The 16269-nt window shown below is 37.9% G+C and overlaps 2 protein-coding genes across 8 annotated transcripts; one reads left to right on the forward strand and one right to left on the reverse strand.

The window, feature by feature from the left end:
* The first annotated feature begins 2486 nt into the window (after positions 1-2486).
* On the forward strand, positions 2487-7636 carry LOC131319488 (uncharacterized). 4 transcript variants are annotated; one of them, XM_058349744.1, is made up of 10 exons: positions 2652-2860; positions 2990-3051; positions 3163-3229; positions 4826-4865; positions 5444-5685; positions 5792-5855; positions 6415-6506; positions 6591-6789; positions 6838-6929; positions 7242-7636. In XM_058349744.1, exons 1-10 carry the CDS (start codon positions 2813-2815, stop codon positions 7392-7394), a joined length of 1059 nt encoding a protein of 352 aa, XP_058205727.1. In that variant the 5' UTR covers positions 2652-2812; the 3' UTR covers positions 7395-7636. The 4 variants fall into 4 exon arrangements, with proteins under 4 accessions (XP_058205729.1, XP_058205728.1, XP_058205726.1 ...); XM_058349746.1 differs by lacking the exons at positions 6838-6929; positions 7242-7636 and adding an exon at positions 6091-6152 and having other exon boundaries at positions 2487-2860; positions 6591-6732; XM_058349743.1 differs by having other exon boundaries at positions 2651-2860; positions 6591-6929.
* A 693-nt stretch (positions 7637-8329) lies between these two features.
* On the reverse strand, positions 8330-12308 carry LOC131319499 (uncharacterized). 4 transcript variants are annotated; one of them, XM_058349759.1, is made up of 4 exons: positions 11758-12308; positions 9863-10100; positions 9564-9657; positions 8330-8883 (listed from the first exon to the last, which is right to left on the reverse strand). In XM_058349759.1, the coding sequence occupies exons 1-4, from the start codon at positions 12129-12131 to the stop codon at positions 8579-8581; spliced, it is 1011 nt and encodes a 336-aa protein (XP_058205742.1). In that variant the 5' UTR covers positions 12132-12308; the 3' UTR covers positions 8330-8578. The 4 variants fall into 4 exon arrangements, with proteins under 4 accessions (XP_058205742.1, XP_058205743.1, XP_058205745.1 ...); XM_058349760.1 differs by having other exon boundaries at positions 8330-8880; positions 11758-12235; XM_058349762.1 differs by having other exon boundaries at positions 11648-12197.
* Positions 12309-16269: the final 3961 nt, after the last annotated feature.

Consider the following 16269-nt stretch of genomic DNA (forward strand, 5'->3'; position numbering starts at 1 on the left):
GCGAGGGGTTTAAGTTTGTCTCTCAACAAGTATTATACGACACATTGAGTCTATGTCTTCTCCATGAGAAATAACAACTCATAGACTTTCTTGAGTTCAACAAAATAAAAGTTACCATTGAACCTTGGGAACTGCAGTCTATAAACAGACATAATTGGACCCCCACCACGTGGGGTCATTAAGATGAACACGAACGCTTCAGCAGGATTTCAAGGTTCAACAGTTTGAGTCTTCGATAAGCTCCAACGGAAGCATGGTGGTACAAACTTCAAAAACAAGTCCACTAGTGGTACAAACTTTTAAAAATTTACATCATTCACTGAAACGCTTAAAGATTGAGCTATCTTCCCAATCTCTTGTTCCTGAGACTGAAGGTTCTGATTGGCAGTGGATGCCATGAACTCCAAGACAACATGATTCTCCATTGAACTAAACAAACGAAGACAAAACACATCATTCATCAATCATCTTAACCATACTATTCTTCAAAACAGTAAACAATAGCCATACAAAAAAGGAAAATTAGTGAAATTCACTCCTTCTTCAAAACACTAAACAACACACATACGAAGGCAGTAAATTCACAAGATCAAAAGTAATGAATTTCACTAGCTCAAAGCTACTAAATTTCACTAGTTTAAACTTCTGAAATCTCTATAACCTAATTGTTCCAAAATCTCTATGCTAACCTAATTGTTCCAAAATCTCTATGCCGGTCACAAGCGCTTTTTCTATCAAATAAAATATGCCTGAATTTCATGAGATTCGTGGTGCTTATGTTGTTCTCAAACAGCTACTGAGCTGGTGAAATTCCCGAGGTCTGAACTCATGAAATTCATGAGCTTCAAGCTTCTGAAAATAATACATGAGCTAGTAAAAATCAGTTTTGAAAATCCCGTAAAATTCACAATGTCTAAACTCGTGAATTTCACGAGATTCGTAATTGTTCCAAAATTGAATCAATCTCGACAAAAAGCACTAGCTCAGAGATAATGAATTTTACCATTGAAATCTCTATAACCTAATTGTTTCGAAATCTCTGTAGAGAGAGAGAGAGAGAGAGAGAGAGAGAGATTTTACCTCAACCACAAGAATCAAGCAGTAGAAGACGCCAAAAATTGTTTAACCCAAGCAATCAAAAATCAGTTTTGAAAATTCAGTAAAATTCACAATGTCTAAACTCGTGAATTTCACGAGATTCGTAATTGTTCCAAAATTGAATCAATCTCGACAAAAAGCACTAGCTCAGAGATAATGAATTTCACCACTAAAATCTCTACAACCTAATTGTTTCGAAATCTCTAGAGAGAGAGAGAGAGAGAGAGAGAGAGAGATTTTTTTTTTACCTCACCCACAAGAATCAAGCAGTAGAAGACGCCAAAAATTGTTTAACCCAAGCAATCGAACAAACCCTAGCGAGTAAATCAAACGATATCTACTTAGACTCCCACGTAAATAAAATACCCGTCAATACTTAATCGGAAGTAAATGGCAGCTTTCTATACTGAATGGTAATTTGTTGTTATTCTATTGAGTTTGGACGCCCAAGCTAATGCACTTGTGTTGAAATACTTTTACTCGTACACAATACAAGATTACACAACTACACACTCACTTGTATATTAGACAGTAACTCTCACTCACACTTCAGAGCTTTCGCTCTTACTTACACTCACTCTCGATCTCACTTGAGTTACACTTTGTGCTCGCCACTCGGACACCCCACTCACACTCCTAATGAGCTCTCATCTCCTAGGACAATTCTAAAACAAGAGTTCTAGAAATTTTTGGAGAAACTCGAAAGACTCCATCATAATACTTCAGGTTCTAAAATATTCCGAAAGGTTTCATGTCTTTATCCATCACCCAACCAAATAGGAAATGGAACAAGCAGCAACTTCAAAAAATATCCCCCCACTATCCACTAACGAGGGGCTCGAAACAAGCCAGAACAAAGATTCATATAGATTGGACTCATAAGAGTTGATAACACTTGAGAGAATTACAATTTATATGTAGCTACTATTTAGGAAAGTAATAATCTCAAAAGAACTTTCCTCAATTAATCTTTCAATCACATTTGGTGCTCCTAAAATTAGTTGTTGCATATTTATTAGCCGGGCTCTATGAAATGCTTACTGAAACAATGCTTCCGGATCACCACAAATAACTAGATCGTCGGCCAATATAATTCATTTGAAATGCTTTATCGAAAAATGACGGGTACTGGCTCTTTTACATTCTTTTTCCCTCGGGTTTTTTGCCAACATTATATACATTTGTGGAAGTCAAAGGAGAATTAGCGAGTTAACAACTAATGTGACTCGAAGCCACAAATAGGTGACTTTACCCATAGTACAAGATTCACATGTTTGTAAGGTGCAATTGTTTTGAAGATCAATAATTTTACAACCACACCCAAACACATACACTCATAAAGGGAGTGGGCTCCACACACAAGCATCGTAGTGTGTGTGGGGCCCACTCCCTTTGTGAATGTGTGTGGTTGTAACATGTGGTGGGTGTGAGAGATTATATGGGAGCATGTAACAGTTTTGGGGTGAATAATGAGGTGGGAGGGCCAGTAATTTATATTATAAATATTATTTCTTGGAAAACTAGGTTAAAAAGTCCGTCGTGCCACTGTGGTAAGTGCGACCCAATTTTCTCTCTAGGTCTAGGGTTCGAATCCTGCTCTCCCCTTGTTTTTCCGTGTTTTTTCCCGTCGTCTTCGATCTTCATCTTCTTCCTCCAGAAACTTTCTGCAGATCTTTTCCTCAGTTTCTTTGATTCTCTTTGCCCGATTTTCACGATGAACTCCATGGATCCAGATCAGCTTCCCCCTCCTAATCCCAGAAAGGTTTTGCTAATTTAATTTCCTGAATTTTTGTACTTCTAGTTTAGTTTTTCCTTGTTTCATCCGATTTTGAAGTGAAAATGTCAGAATTCCGTTCCATTTTGTTGAATTTCCTCCTTATCTGTGTGCTAGGTTAGGTTTGCACCGAAAGCCCGTCCTCGCAGGACACCGAAGCCTGCAGCGGATCCCAAAACGTATCACTCTTTTCATAATTATTAACCCTTTTTTGTTTCCAAAATTTCGGTATATCGTGCTATTTTATTCCCTTTTGTGTTCAAATTATTGTTTGCCGTTGATTATTGCAGTGAAATAGTGGATGAAGATACCGGTGATGACGAAGAAGCAGTCCTCTCTCTCCGCCGCTTGGTCAAAGTGAACATCTCTCTCTCTCTCTCTCTCTCTCTCTCTCTCTCTCTCTCAGCTTGTGTATGCAAGTTGTATTATGTATATCATTTTTTCGATAACATGTCGGAATCACTTACACACACCTTAACTAATTCTTAAATTATTCAGGAATCATAATTCACTGTCCTATAGTAAGAGACCAACTTGAAGCTGGAGCAAATGCCATATGAACTGACCCAAAAAAAAAAAATCCATAGCAGCTCAAAGGTTTCGAACACAAGACCGAGGGAGCAAACTCTTAAATCTCAAACTTGATTTTGCCTGTACTAGCAATTTAGAAGACTCGAACCGTAGATGTGTGCGCAATATCAACATCTGTTGAGCAGACCGAGCTAGAGGCTTGTTTGTTGGTTTTGGGGGTTTGTTTTTACAATTGTGGGGTGGTGTTTGGGTGAGATAATTTATTCGTGACCATTCCCGAAACCTGGTCTTACCTTTTCCTTATTTTTAGTTTAGACCTGTCGTGGAAAGGCTTTATTCCTATTTTGACCTTTTAGTGGGTTATGGGTCCCCAATGGAACAAATAGAGTAATTAATTTCTCTTTCTTGCGAGATGTATATGGACTATGGACAGTGAATTTTGGGAGGTTGGATCTTGGATTTGTGGACGGGTATGTTTGGATCTTGGATTTGAAGAGCAATTTGTGGCGGGTGGGAGTGTGAATTTGGATCCAAGAGTGCAAATCCAAGATTTAAGCATATACTAGGGTCTAGGGCTGCACATTTAGATTTCCAATTCATTGAGAGGGAATTATGATTTTGACAGAGTCAAAATAGGTCAATTGCTTAGCCGATCGCTTTTATTCGAAGGTCTTTCTCAACCTGCTTAACCCTGTTGAGTTGTGCCTAATACGAGGGTCAGTATTTTGGTTCTATCAGGATTCAGAACAAACAATAAAACATGAGATTCAAGTTTCTTATGTTGTTACCAATTTTTGAAGGTTCTATTGTTGAAGACCAAATACTAATATTGTTGAGAAAAGCTTGTTATTCACCGTGAAATTACTAAAAATCTGGGGGGGGGGGGGGGGGGGGGGGGGGGTTGAAACCACCGTACCTGAGTGCATAAAGCTCCCCGCTTATCTCAGATTGTGGGAGAGGGTTTACTAATGCGTAGAAATTAAAGAGCTTTTCAATAGACTCGTTGAAGGGCTGGACTCTGGAGTCACCTCCAAAAACTGTTCAGTTGCTTTCATGCCATTGGACTTTCTAAAAGTCCACTGAAAAGGAAAGATGTTGTGAGATTTGCATTGATATCTCTTCTGTGAAATAGCGGAGGGGATCCAATTAAGAAACTTTTCTTTAGGTAGGAAAAATGTTTAACCACACTGCAAACTTCGAGTGTCAAGAAGTGTTCGTACATTCATACATTGTGAGTTCTGGCCGTCGATATTTGAGTGGACATTACTATACGACGTGTACTCATTCTGTTCAAAGAGCAAAGGAGTTTATGATGTACTAAATAACTCCAAATTACTTTCACACAATTCAATGACTATTTGGGTACACCTTATGAGCGAGATATTTTCTAATTTCATGGAATTGCTGTTTGTGCATGTGCAGGACCGTCTGGGGAAACGAGGACCTAAAGTTGAAAAGAAGCGTAAGTTTTTGTTACATTGCACAGTATGTTGCACTTTCCAACCATTTGATTTGTATCTAGTCGTCTGGTGTCTAGAATGTTGATTTTTGGAAGAAAAAGATGTTGAGTTGGCGTGCAATTGAGTAAGAACCCAAAACTGGTATCATTATGATTCCACGATATGCGGTTGTGCACAAAAGAAATATTACCAAGTGCCTTTTGTAATTTCTAACAACTTGAGTTTCACTGCAAAACTTTAAATAAACTGCGTATAGCAATAGAAACTGGCAACTATCCCTTGAAATAGAAGACTGAGGCGTGTATTTAGCAACTAGGAACCACAGATTGTAGGCCTCAAGGTTAGGATTTGTTGACTTGCAATTTGGGAGGTCTGATTATTATTTGTGCGATCGTGTTCATCTGTTTTATTTGAACGTCTCATATACACTTAAACATTGTAGGTTCGATCTTCTTGTTACTTCGTATGAACCATGACATTTCTCAGAGTGGCCATGAGTACTTGAAGGCCATAATGTCAAACTCTTTGCAGCTTCACTAAAGTCTATAAAACTTCTGTTTTTGGTTTTCAAACTTCGCAGCTTCTGTGCAAGTTGCATTTGCTCATGGCTCTTCATCAGCTACCATAAGGTCGTATGGCGTACCTAGGGAAGGAAATAGTAGTAAAATCAACGGTTTGGGTTCAAGAGATTCCGCTGTTGATGACGAGCAAATCCTCTTTTCTTTACCTTCAACTGGTGAACCATATGGAACAAGTGGTATTTCTGAAAATGCTTTGGTTGCAACATCTCGAAAGATAGAGAAAGACTACAGAGAACCTTGGGTGAGAATCTCTCTCTCTCTCTCTCTCTCTCTCTCTCTCTCTCTCTCTCTCTCTCTCTCTGTGATTCTCTGTGTGTGTGATACATTTTTCCTCAATGCCAATGCAGGATTATCACCACAGTGACTATCCCATTACCCTTCCTTTGAGAAGGCCTTACTCTGGAGACCCAGGTTTGTTTTCAGATACGTATCACGGTATCAGTATTACCCAATCTTATTCCATAAAAATATGATGCCTATTGGCATGAAAAATTTGTAAACATATTCTTTGGTTTCGACTTTCAAGGGATCTTTCACTATCCTCTACCAGTAAATTGACTTCAGTCCATATACTACAAATAACAATTGTGGTTAGATAATGTATGCATCGTTGTAATGCAATCGCTGTTTATGAATGACTTTGCAGGGTTGATCACAAAACAATTTGAAACATTAGCTGCATATCTCTTGGAGTGTGAGTGTAATATGGTTTGGTCTCTTCGTTAACTCGGATGCTGATGCATATAAGAGTGATGGTCACATAGCAACTGAATGCACAAACTCATCTTTAGGACTGTGATTTACATAATAAATACAAATGTACAACAGTAAAGAAAGTAACAAGAACAAAATGAGCAAAGAAAGGGAAGTTTGTGGAATCAGATACGGTGCCTGGTAGCAGCGTTATTTTTCATGTGGTTTTGTTTCTTGCACTGTGATTTGAAAATGGTTTCTTGTATTTTGCATTCAGAGCTTCTTGATGAAGCAGAATTCGGGGATGCTGCGGATAATTTGGAGTATGATGAAAATACTATAAATTCGGCATTGGAGCTTGGGCTGATGGTTTGTTATCTGATAACAGAAATCTTGAAATTATTTCGAATTCTTGGTATCAGTCACTTACCATATACTATAAATGATGGACAGGAGGAAACTGACAAACCACAGATGCTATTTCTCCAATTTCCTCCTAATCTGCCCCTACCAAAGCGATCAGCTGGTGCAGATGGAAACGAGAGCAAAGGTGCCTCAGCCAGTGCAAAGGGGAAAGAAATAGCTGGCAACTCTAAATCAAGAGGCAGTACTGGTGCTTCAGCTGCTGTGAAGGGCAAAGAGATAATGAGCAGCTCTCCTATGCCCCTGGAGAGAGGGAACGCTTCAAAGATGCATTGCGGCTTGGAAGGTTTGCCTGGAGGATACATGGGAAAGATGTTGGTTTACAAGAGCGGAGCAATCAAGTGGAAGCTCGGAAATGTCGTCTATGATGTGAGTTATATCTCATCAGTGCCGTTTAACTTCTGCACTTGCAGAATTATCTGTTTCGTAGCTTTGATCGTGATTTGTGACGAATATCAAGAACTTTGAATGCGTTGTTTCATAATTCACGTTTTAGTACTTATCAAAAAAATCAGGTTTTAATAGCCTGTTGTAAAACAAATTTCCAGCTGTTTGTCGCCGAAGCTATATAGTTGTGTCTTTGTTTTTGTAATGAGTAGCTTCAGAGAAAACTTATTTAGATTGTAAAAACTTGTTTATTTGGAGTTCTAAACTTGGTACTTTAACTAAAATGATTTTCAGGTATCACCGGGTCTAAACTGTGTAGCTGCTCAAGATGTTGTGGCAATCAACACCGTTGATAAAAACTGTTGCGCTCTTGGGCAACTGGGCAAGCGGGCTGTTGTAACTCCTGATATCGATTCCCTCTTGGACAACATTATTGACTTGGATTAGATCCTACCACAAGATAGCCAGCAATTTGACCACGTAAAGTTGTAAAGACTACTACTAACATGATGGCAATGGTATAGTGCTGTATATTCGATACATTCTAGTAGAAATTTTAGGAAGATATGTAGCCGAAGTAACTGAAAATACAGACATGTTAGTACCTAAGATTGCTCTGTTTAAGTGTAGGAATATTCTTGCACTCAAATTTCTCCATGAAAGATCAGTTAACCCACCAATTACTACAATTTTTTTTTTTATGAACAAGATCATCCCATATGTCTATCAAAACAAGAACAAGTACAACAAAATGCACTGAAACAACAAGAACAAAAAACGAAAAACAAATTACTACGTTATCACAGGAGTTTCTTTCACATGCATCAATAGTCTAAAACTGTACTCAGGTGCGTCTGATTGGGTTTTGGACTGAGAACGAGGGATGTATAATCTCATTAAGTCCGTAATCCCATCTGAGTAATAGTGAAGGGATAAATATGGCAAAATCCCCAAGCCTGTTGTTTTTCTTTTCTTAATTTCTCAGGGTGTTCTAACTAACAAACGCGCATTTGACATTTATGGGCAGAACAAGGTTCCGTTCGGGATCATGTGGTAGTTTGAATGCAATCGTACGTCTAATCTGATCAATTAAACAATACCTCAATAGCTTCAATTACCCGTTCATTTGTCAAATAATCCACCTGGTGAGACCATTGATGTGAAGCCACTGATTATCACAAGTTCCAAGATTCAAATTTCTTTTAGCTATATATGACTAAACAAGCATGATCAAAGCACAAGTTATCAACCAAAATTACTGGATTTAAATGCATCTAAAATAGGCCTTGTTCGTTTGGTAACTTTGCATATTTTAGTTTTGGTAGCGGGTAGAGAGAGAAATAGGATAATGATTGGAGAGAGAGATAGATAGAGAAATAAAATTAATAATTGGAGAAATAGGATAATGATTAGAGAAAGATATAGAGTAATGATTGGAAAAGAAAGTTAAAACAAAGTAAAATTTGGAAACCAACAACGCCTAAGGCTTTGCACAAGAAGCAATGCCTGACATTAACTTTTTCCACCAAACACAGCCTTCTAGTAATACAACAACCATATATACACAAAACCTGCCAAATCCAAAAGTAACCTTCTGGAGTATCTTCATGTGTCATTTCGACAGATTAAGGTCAAGGCGGTCGAGCCATACTGGTTCGAGTCACAACCACAATCAACAAGACCACAATTGTGAGCATCAGCGAAGTTTGGAGCTTTCCCTCAATTGGCTCTGTGGCTCCTCCTGTTGTCTCATCCTCGCGAGATTGAAACAACCCATTAACTAGCTTTGTAATTTTCTCCATTAGTTTCAACACTTCAGCCTTAGTATTATTAAAAATCCAATTGAGTATGTCTGCTGCTGCATTGAAGACATCAGATCTGTCACTTTGGTTCTCAGGAACACTGTCACTTTGGTTCTCAGGAACACTTCTGTCTGCTGCATACATAAGGAAGATATCATGTGACAGAAAATGGCAAGTGAAAACCATCGAGTGTCGTTTAATTTCCAGAGTGGTACAATTTCATATAATTCACCGCTTAATGTATACTACATTAAAGCGATTTGTTAGTCGGAAATACGAACCAAAAAACAACCACCCATATGCAAATGCGTCATGATAATTAACTCTCTCCTGATCGCTAATTATAGCAAAGTGATGACCATGACACTCCAATCCCACACTGCAAACCGCCATAACCCAATCGGAACTTTTAAACTGGATCTTGATACGTCCCTGATGATGTTAATGTGAACATGACACAGGATAAAATATTTTGTAGCCACAATAGGTGTTATGATGCCTCGCCGTAATTTTTTTATTTTTTTTTGTAAAGTGCCTCACCATAAAGTTACTAGTATTTCTTTGACAACACATAGGCCCAATAGTTTCTTTTCAAATAAAGAAATTCATTCCTATTGTCCACCAGCATTTAGTATAAAGTTAAAAACAGCATAAGAAGTACCTGAAAGGTAGATTGAGGAAACTAGAAGAGGGGTGAGGGCCGCCCTTTTGGGCACCAGAAAAACATAATACAGTAACTTCAGGACATCCAACTACAAAAACAGCTCAATGTAACTGTCACATAAATTTCGTCAATTGTTAATGGGATACAAACCTTTAATAAGTGACTCCCTGAGCTCCCGTACCACCTCGTTGTTCAAAACAGCATCCCAAACAGCTTTATCAGAGGACAATGACATCACCATCATCTACACAAACAATTTAGAAACACAATTCCAGAAGTAGAATGTTGAAAGGGGATAAGGATAAAGGTAGGGGTGAGGCCAGGAAAATTGATTTTACAAGGAAATGTCAAATTTAGCTGTTTTTTTTCTTAATTCATCTAAACCAAACACTGATGCTTGGTCTCGTACTCAAACCTTGCAAACTTTGTAAGTCAATAGTTCAAGGTACCTGAATAGAAGGGTCAGTATGCAATAGATGGAAAGCATTGTAAACTCTGTCACATCCACGATACTGTAACATCCTTGGATTACAGAGATGGAATGAGGGTTCAATCCAATCTAATTCTTGACCAACCGAAGAAACTCTGTTCATCCTTGGACTTGCAATTTCTTCCGCAACATCATTGTCTGAATTATAAGGAAGTCTTCCCTTGATGAACTTTGAAAAGGAGGTCGGGTCAAGGACCCTACAAATACAAAACAGACCCAAATAACTCAACTTACAGTATGTTGGAGAGAGATGAGAGATCCAATAGAAACCAGATGTTCAACAGTGCAATAACAGATTTTCCACTGGCTGGTAATCATTAAATTTGGATTGGTTAACCACTGTCCACAACCATCATGGATACTAAAGTAACTAAAACTCATCCTCCACGTCCTCTGTTACATGTACATGTCCAACATTTCTAGTTGAACAATTACCTAGAAGGACAATAGAGTTCAAATTTCGGCCACATTTACACAGGAAACACTAATTTGTGCAGGAAACTAAGTGTGACATCTTGTAAACACAATCTACTTCAGAAACCAAAAGAACAAAAAAACAAACTACATTTTACATGTCCCAATGTCGATGACTTGGGAAATCGGTAAATCGGACACTTACAGACACATATACCCAAATCAATTTCACACGGTCATGGATAACAGAATTGCTCCTATGTGCAATGGTGATTCACCTAATGAAAGGAAAAGGGGTACTGAAGCCCCAATTCCCTTCGAACTGCCTAGAGAGCTCAAATCAATAAAGGGGTACTCAAAGCCCCAAGTGCCTTTGAACTGTCAAGAAAGCTCAAATCCATTTATTTTTCCAGCAGGGTGGAAAGAGTGCTTTGTTATCAATTGCCATGTAGCAAGTGAAAAAAGAGCCAATACATACCAGTGTATGGCAAAGGTTTTTTTTTTGGGTAACAGAGGAATAGCCCCTACAGTCAGGCCACTAAATAGACTTGACTGCGCAACCCAAACCTCCGAGGAAGCTAGCTGGCTACGGCCACACCACGGACTCACGGCCCCCCACTTACTTCAGGGTACTCACCCTGTGGAGAATCGAACCCCAGACCTTGAGGAATACTCCCAAAGCATGGGCACCCGCCCAAACCACTGGGGCAACCCATGTGTATGGCAAAGTTTTGTGTTGAAGCAACTTCATTCTTCAGAACATTCAATTACCACTTGGAGATTAAAGATTATGGAGGATGAGAGAAGGTTCAACTTGCAGGTTTATTGGTTGTCAACTTTAATATCATGTTTTCAACGATCGACATACATCCCATTCGTTAAGAATAAGAGCTTTGTATAGTTTAAACCTAGTAGGCTTGCACTAGGCTTGTTTCCCCAAAGTTAAAATGAAAACACTACTAATCTTTCGTCTCCCCATGCTCTAGAAAAATGAACTTCAGCTGAAAATCCACTATTTTAGTCATGTACTGATAGGAAGCATAGGGTTCCTACTATTTACCCCACAAATTGTCATCACCATCGCCATCATCTTCACATTCATCATTTATAAATAAGACTTGGGACAAAAAAGTGTTGACAAAAAGCTAAGGCATGGGTCCTATGCAATCAGTATTAGCTACAACATAAGACATAAAAAATAAAACAGTGTTAATAACCGGATAAGTGGCATCTACCCAATCATCGCCGTTGTTGGCATGGTAATTGTTCACGTAAGACTAATTTACTACAAAAATCTTTCTTTTCATTCGTTCGTGCTTTTTCTCTTTACCTTCTGTGATTCCACTTCATACTCATGTCAAATCTTCTCCTCGTCTATCATGATTGAATCAAGAAAACCCAAGAAAATAGGGAAGAAATTGAAGCAACTGAAGCGCTTACTGCTGAATAGAAAGGACCGCGTTTTGAACCTCGTCCTTTGATGGAACTGGCCGAAACACAAAATCATCGTTGAACCCATAAGACGATGACGTTTCATCTTCGGCCCCGTCTACGTATACCCACTCAAACTCATCCCAACAGGTCGGGGAAGAGCAAGAAGGGTGCCAGGTGGGAGATATCGGGGGACCATACGAAGAGGAGAGAGAGAGGCGGTTGATTACACACGTGGGTTTGGGGGTGGTGCTGCTGGTGGTGGAAGTGGTACTAGCGTTGTCGTAGTCGTCGGTTGCTCCACCGACGACACCAGTCTTGACCGCCCTTTGAACTGTGCCGAACATCCCTCTGCGGCCGCCGCCGCCGACTGCTCCTCTCATCCCTCCGTTACCCGGGGATGATAGAAATATGTTTGCCGATAATTCTTAGCAATGAACTTTCTTTTTACTATCCTTCTTATAAATGAAATTCTTTGCCGATAAATAAAACAATTCTTAGCAATGAGATACACATCACATTTAATGTGATAAAAGAAAAAGATGCACGTTGCATAAAGTATAACTAATGTCTGATGACAAATTCCGAATCTGTGTTTACACTTTAATAAAAAAAAATAGCCCTGCTACACACAAAGCAGTATGTGTACAGATTTCGTTGTGGGATCCACCACATGTCCTACACAAATATTTCAAGTCGCTCATTAAGTGTAAAACAAGTTTTTGAGGGTTCTGGTAAAAAAATTAGCTCAATTTAATACCTATATATGCTCGATCCAATCGTCTAGCTTTTCATTATTCTTAAATCTAAATGAAAAGTTCGACAATTGAATCGAACATTCATAAATATCGGATTAAGCTGATTTTTTGCGGGAACCCTTAAAAAATATTTGACATTTAATGAACAGTTTGAATCATTTGTGTGGGACCGTGATGGGCCCCACATTAAAATTTGTGCACAAATTGTCTGTGTGTGTAGACTTTCTGGAAAAAAAAATAGACTTGCACCAAAAAAGTTATATATTTTATACTCATTTTAGCACTCGACTTTTGGATAATCACGCATTAATAAGTGTTCAAAATACGTATAGCATGGACAATAAAAACACAGATATTGATGTGTTGTTATTAAAATGTGGAGTGCCAAAACCTTTTTGCCAAAAAAAATGAGTGATTATTTTCGCACTTCTTTTGAATTTTTTGCAAATACCAACACTCTCGTTTTTGTCCTTAATTATGCTAAATTGTATAATTTTTACCTTTTATGTACAAAAAACAGTTTGTAAATTACAGATTCAAAGTAGTTCGTAATTTCACATAAATAAGAACAAAAAGAAGAAGTGCATAAATATATTACAGGAAAAAAGTGTGAAAATCAATTATTTTAGGTAACCGATGTCTCCCATGGAACTTACCCCAAAAAAAGAAAGTCAATAGTGTGTGAGATTCAGCCTTAACACCGATTAACTTTATGAGAGATGATAAAACAATAAGATTGGTCAAAGTAAATTCACGATACTATAATGTTCTAAAACTATTTACCAGTGTGATACCAAAACGTAAAAAATGACCTTATTAAGTAAAGCCCTTTTTAATTGGGATACAACTTGGTTCAGCAGAAATCACAATAACAACCACTCTTTCTTTGAAATGAAAATCTCCACTAGCAAAATTACATACAGAGATGTTGAAACAAATATATGTTTGAAGTCGTTCAATATACGTGAGTTCCGCACAATAAACGTGAAACCCGCGCTTATCGGATGTCCGACATACTTACAAAAATATTTACTAATTGTATAGTAGGGGTTTAAAAAAAACGGTCTTGCTATTGCCAGCCCAATGGGCTGACGATAAACACATTATAAGACAAGAAAAATACGTATTTTTGTGTACTTTTTATATCCTTTAATACACATTCACACACTCACTATTGTCAACCCATTGGGCTGATTTCAGAAATTTTCAAAAAAAAAAAGAAGAGCCTTTTTCTTTTTGTTTTCGTAAGATAATTTAAGGAGGTGTGTTAATGGCACGCAATCAAAAGGTTTTGCGGGGACGCATTCACACCTACTGGGGTATTTTACTCAAAGGTTAACTTTGTGACCAACGCTTGTTCAAGCGTGGCAGCAAACCTTGGTGACGTGCGAGTATCATAAATCCGAGGTAGATGAAATGTGGAAATAAATCACAGTTTACAATAAAAATGACTTTTAAGTAGGGGTGGCAAATTAAACCCAGACTCATTAACAAATTCAGACCCATCAATTAAAAAATAGACCCAACTCAACCCATTTATTAGTTGGGTAAGAATGGGTCCAAACCCAACTAACTCATTATTAGTTGGGTCTTAATTGGGCATCAATTGGGTCAACTTAAATGACCCAATGGGTCATGAAGGTAACCCACTAAAAATTCCCCTCTTTACCAAATTTCAAAATTTGCGTGGTCTCTCTCTCTCTCTTTCAATTCTTCTATGCTAAATTACACATGTTCAAAAATATTTTGAACGGTCCGAATTAAAAGCCAATTGTGACCGGTAATAATTATTTTGACCAGTCAAAATTGAAAACACATCTCATCCATCGATTGCGCAAATGGAATGATGAAATTGCGCTCCGCCGTGAATAAGTTTCTCTCATGGTAGTCCTGCATAGGGTTTAGATTAAAAAGTTAGCGATTTATTTTTTTGTCCTTATTCAAATTTTTTTTGCATTTTTTTGTTTTGCGTCAAACTTTTGTGACTTATTGATTCGTTTCGATGAGAGGAATTGAAAAAGTAAAAAAAATTGATCGAAACTTATAATTTTTTGAATAAAGACAAAAATAAGTCAATAATACCCAAAAAAATTTATTTATTCTTGTGTTTTTGAAAAAATTTATGAGTTCAATTATAATTTTTTACTTTTTCGATTTTTCTCGACGAAACCAATCACTAAAAGTCATAAAAAATTTCTGAACCAAATTCTCTCTCTCCTGAGTTGCTCTCTCTCTCATAAGTTGCAGAAAGCTTCTCTCTCTCTCTCTCTCTCCTCGTTCGTGGTTCAAGGGAAACAGAGTAATGTGATTGGGGATTGTGACGATTTGTATTTACGTTTGTGATTAGTTGTAACAGTAATCCGATAAAAAGGAGGAAACAATTGTGAGAGAGGGAAAAGGGGAGTTAAGGACGACGTACGAGCGGATCAAGAAAAAAAAAAAGGACGACGTACGAGAAATTTTTTAGTGCCGGGTGGGCATGGGCCACGTGGTGCTATGCACCATCTCAGCCGTCCATTGAAGTTTTGGATCGTCCAGATCTGTTCGGCTAATTTTAAAGTGTGAAATGACTAAAATATCCCTCGGCAGCTAAACAGATCTCAGCTGTCCAAGACTTCGTTGGACGGCCGAGATTGGTGCACAGCACCACGTGGCCCGTGCCCACCCAGCACTGAAAAATATCTCACGACGTACAAATGCAGATTTTGTGACAGAAAGCTCGGATCAAAGAGTGATAGAGAGAGAGACGTTGGAGAGAGAGATATATAGATAGGGGTAATATGGTCATTTTAAATGAATATGGGGTAATATGGTCATTCCAGTGTATATGGGTATTTTAGTCATTTTAAAATTTTAGTATATAGCCTGTAATTGAGTTAATGAACGGGTCGGGTTTGATTTTAAATAAATGGTCCGGGTCGGGTATGGATAATTAAACTCATAATTAATGGGTCAATGACCCATTAAAGATCCAACCCACTTTCAATTTGCCCATTTTGACCCAAACCCGCCCATTTGACACCCCTACTTTTAAGTATCGCATTTGGTGAATCCATTAGATATCTTCTCAGTATTCGTTTTCCATAGAATAAATAAAAAATAAATAAATAACCCTTTTATAACTTATGATCCTTACACGAGTTATTAATGTTATTTTTAACTTTTAGCTGATGTATGTGAGAAAAATTATATGTCTCAAAATGTATATTTTTTGGGGCTTTAGTATTATTTAGTCTGTTTATCCCGTTTAGACAATTAGGGAAACTTGGCCTCATTCTCCTCAGATAAATCGCCATACTCAACGAAGGACAATCCTAGCTAATTATTCTTTAGTTCTTTAAATTATTTCCAATTATTATTCATAATGAAGTAAAAAAATTTGTGGAGAAAGTAGTATAATTGGTAGAATCTTGTAGAAGAAAAACCTTTATCTCACAATAAACTATAAATTCAATAATTTTCATTGGAGTGTCTAAACTAAACAAGATGAATTTGGTGTATTTGAAACAATTTTGCTATTAGTAATGACATCTACTGTGATTTCCACAATGATCCTACCTGGCATGGAGGGTCCCACCATATAAGGCCCATGTCAGTGGTGGTGGGGGTGGGGTGCGTCAGTGGCGGTGGGTTGGGTTTGGAGAGATGGTTTGGGCAGCGTTGGAGGAGACAAAAGAGGGAGATGGAGGAAATACAGTTTTGTACATCTCTTTTGAATTTTGAAAATTTATGATGCTTCAAATTTTTTGAATGGACAAGTTTT

The sequence above is a fragment of the Rhododendron vialii genome, chromosome 3a (genome assembly GCF_030253575.1).
Source record: "Rhododendron vialii isolate Sample 1 chromosome 3a, ASM3025357v1".
NCBI classification, from domain to species: Eukaryota; Viridiplantae; Streptophyta; class Magnoliopsida; order Ericales; family Ericaceae; genus Rhododendron; species Rhododendron vialii.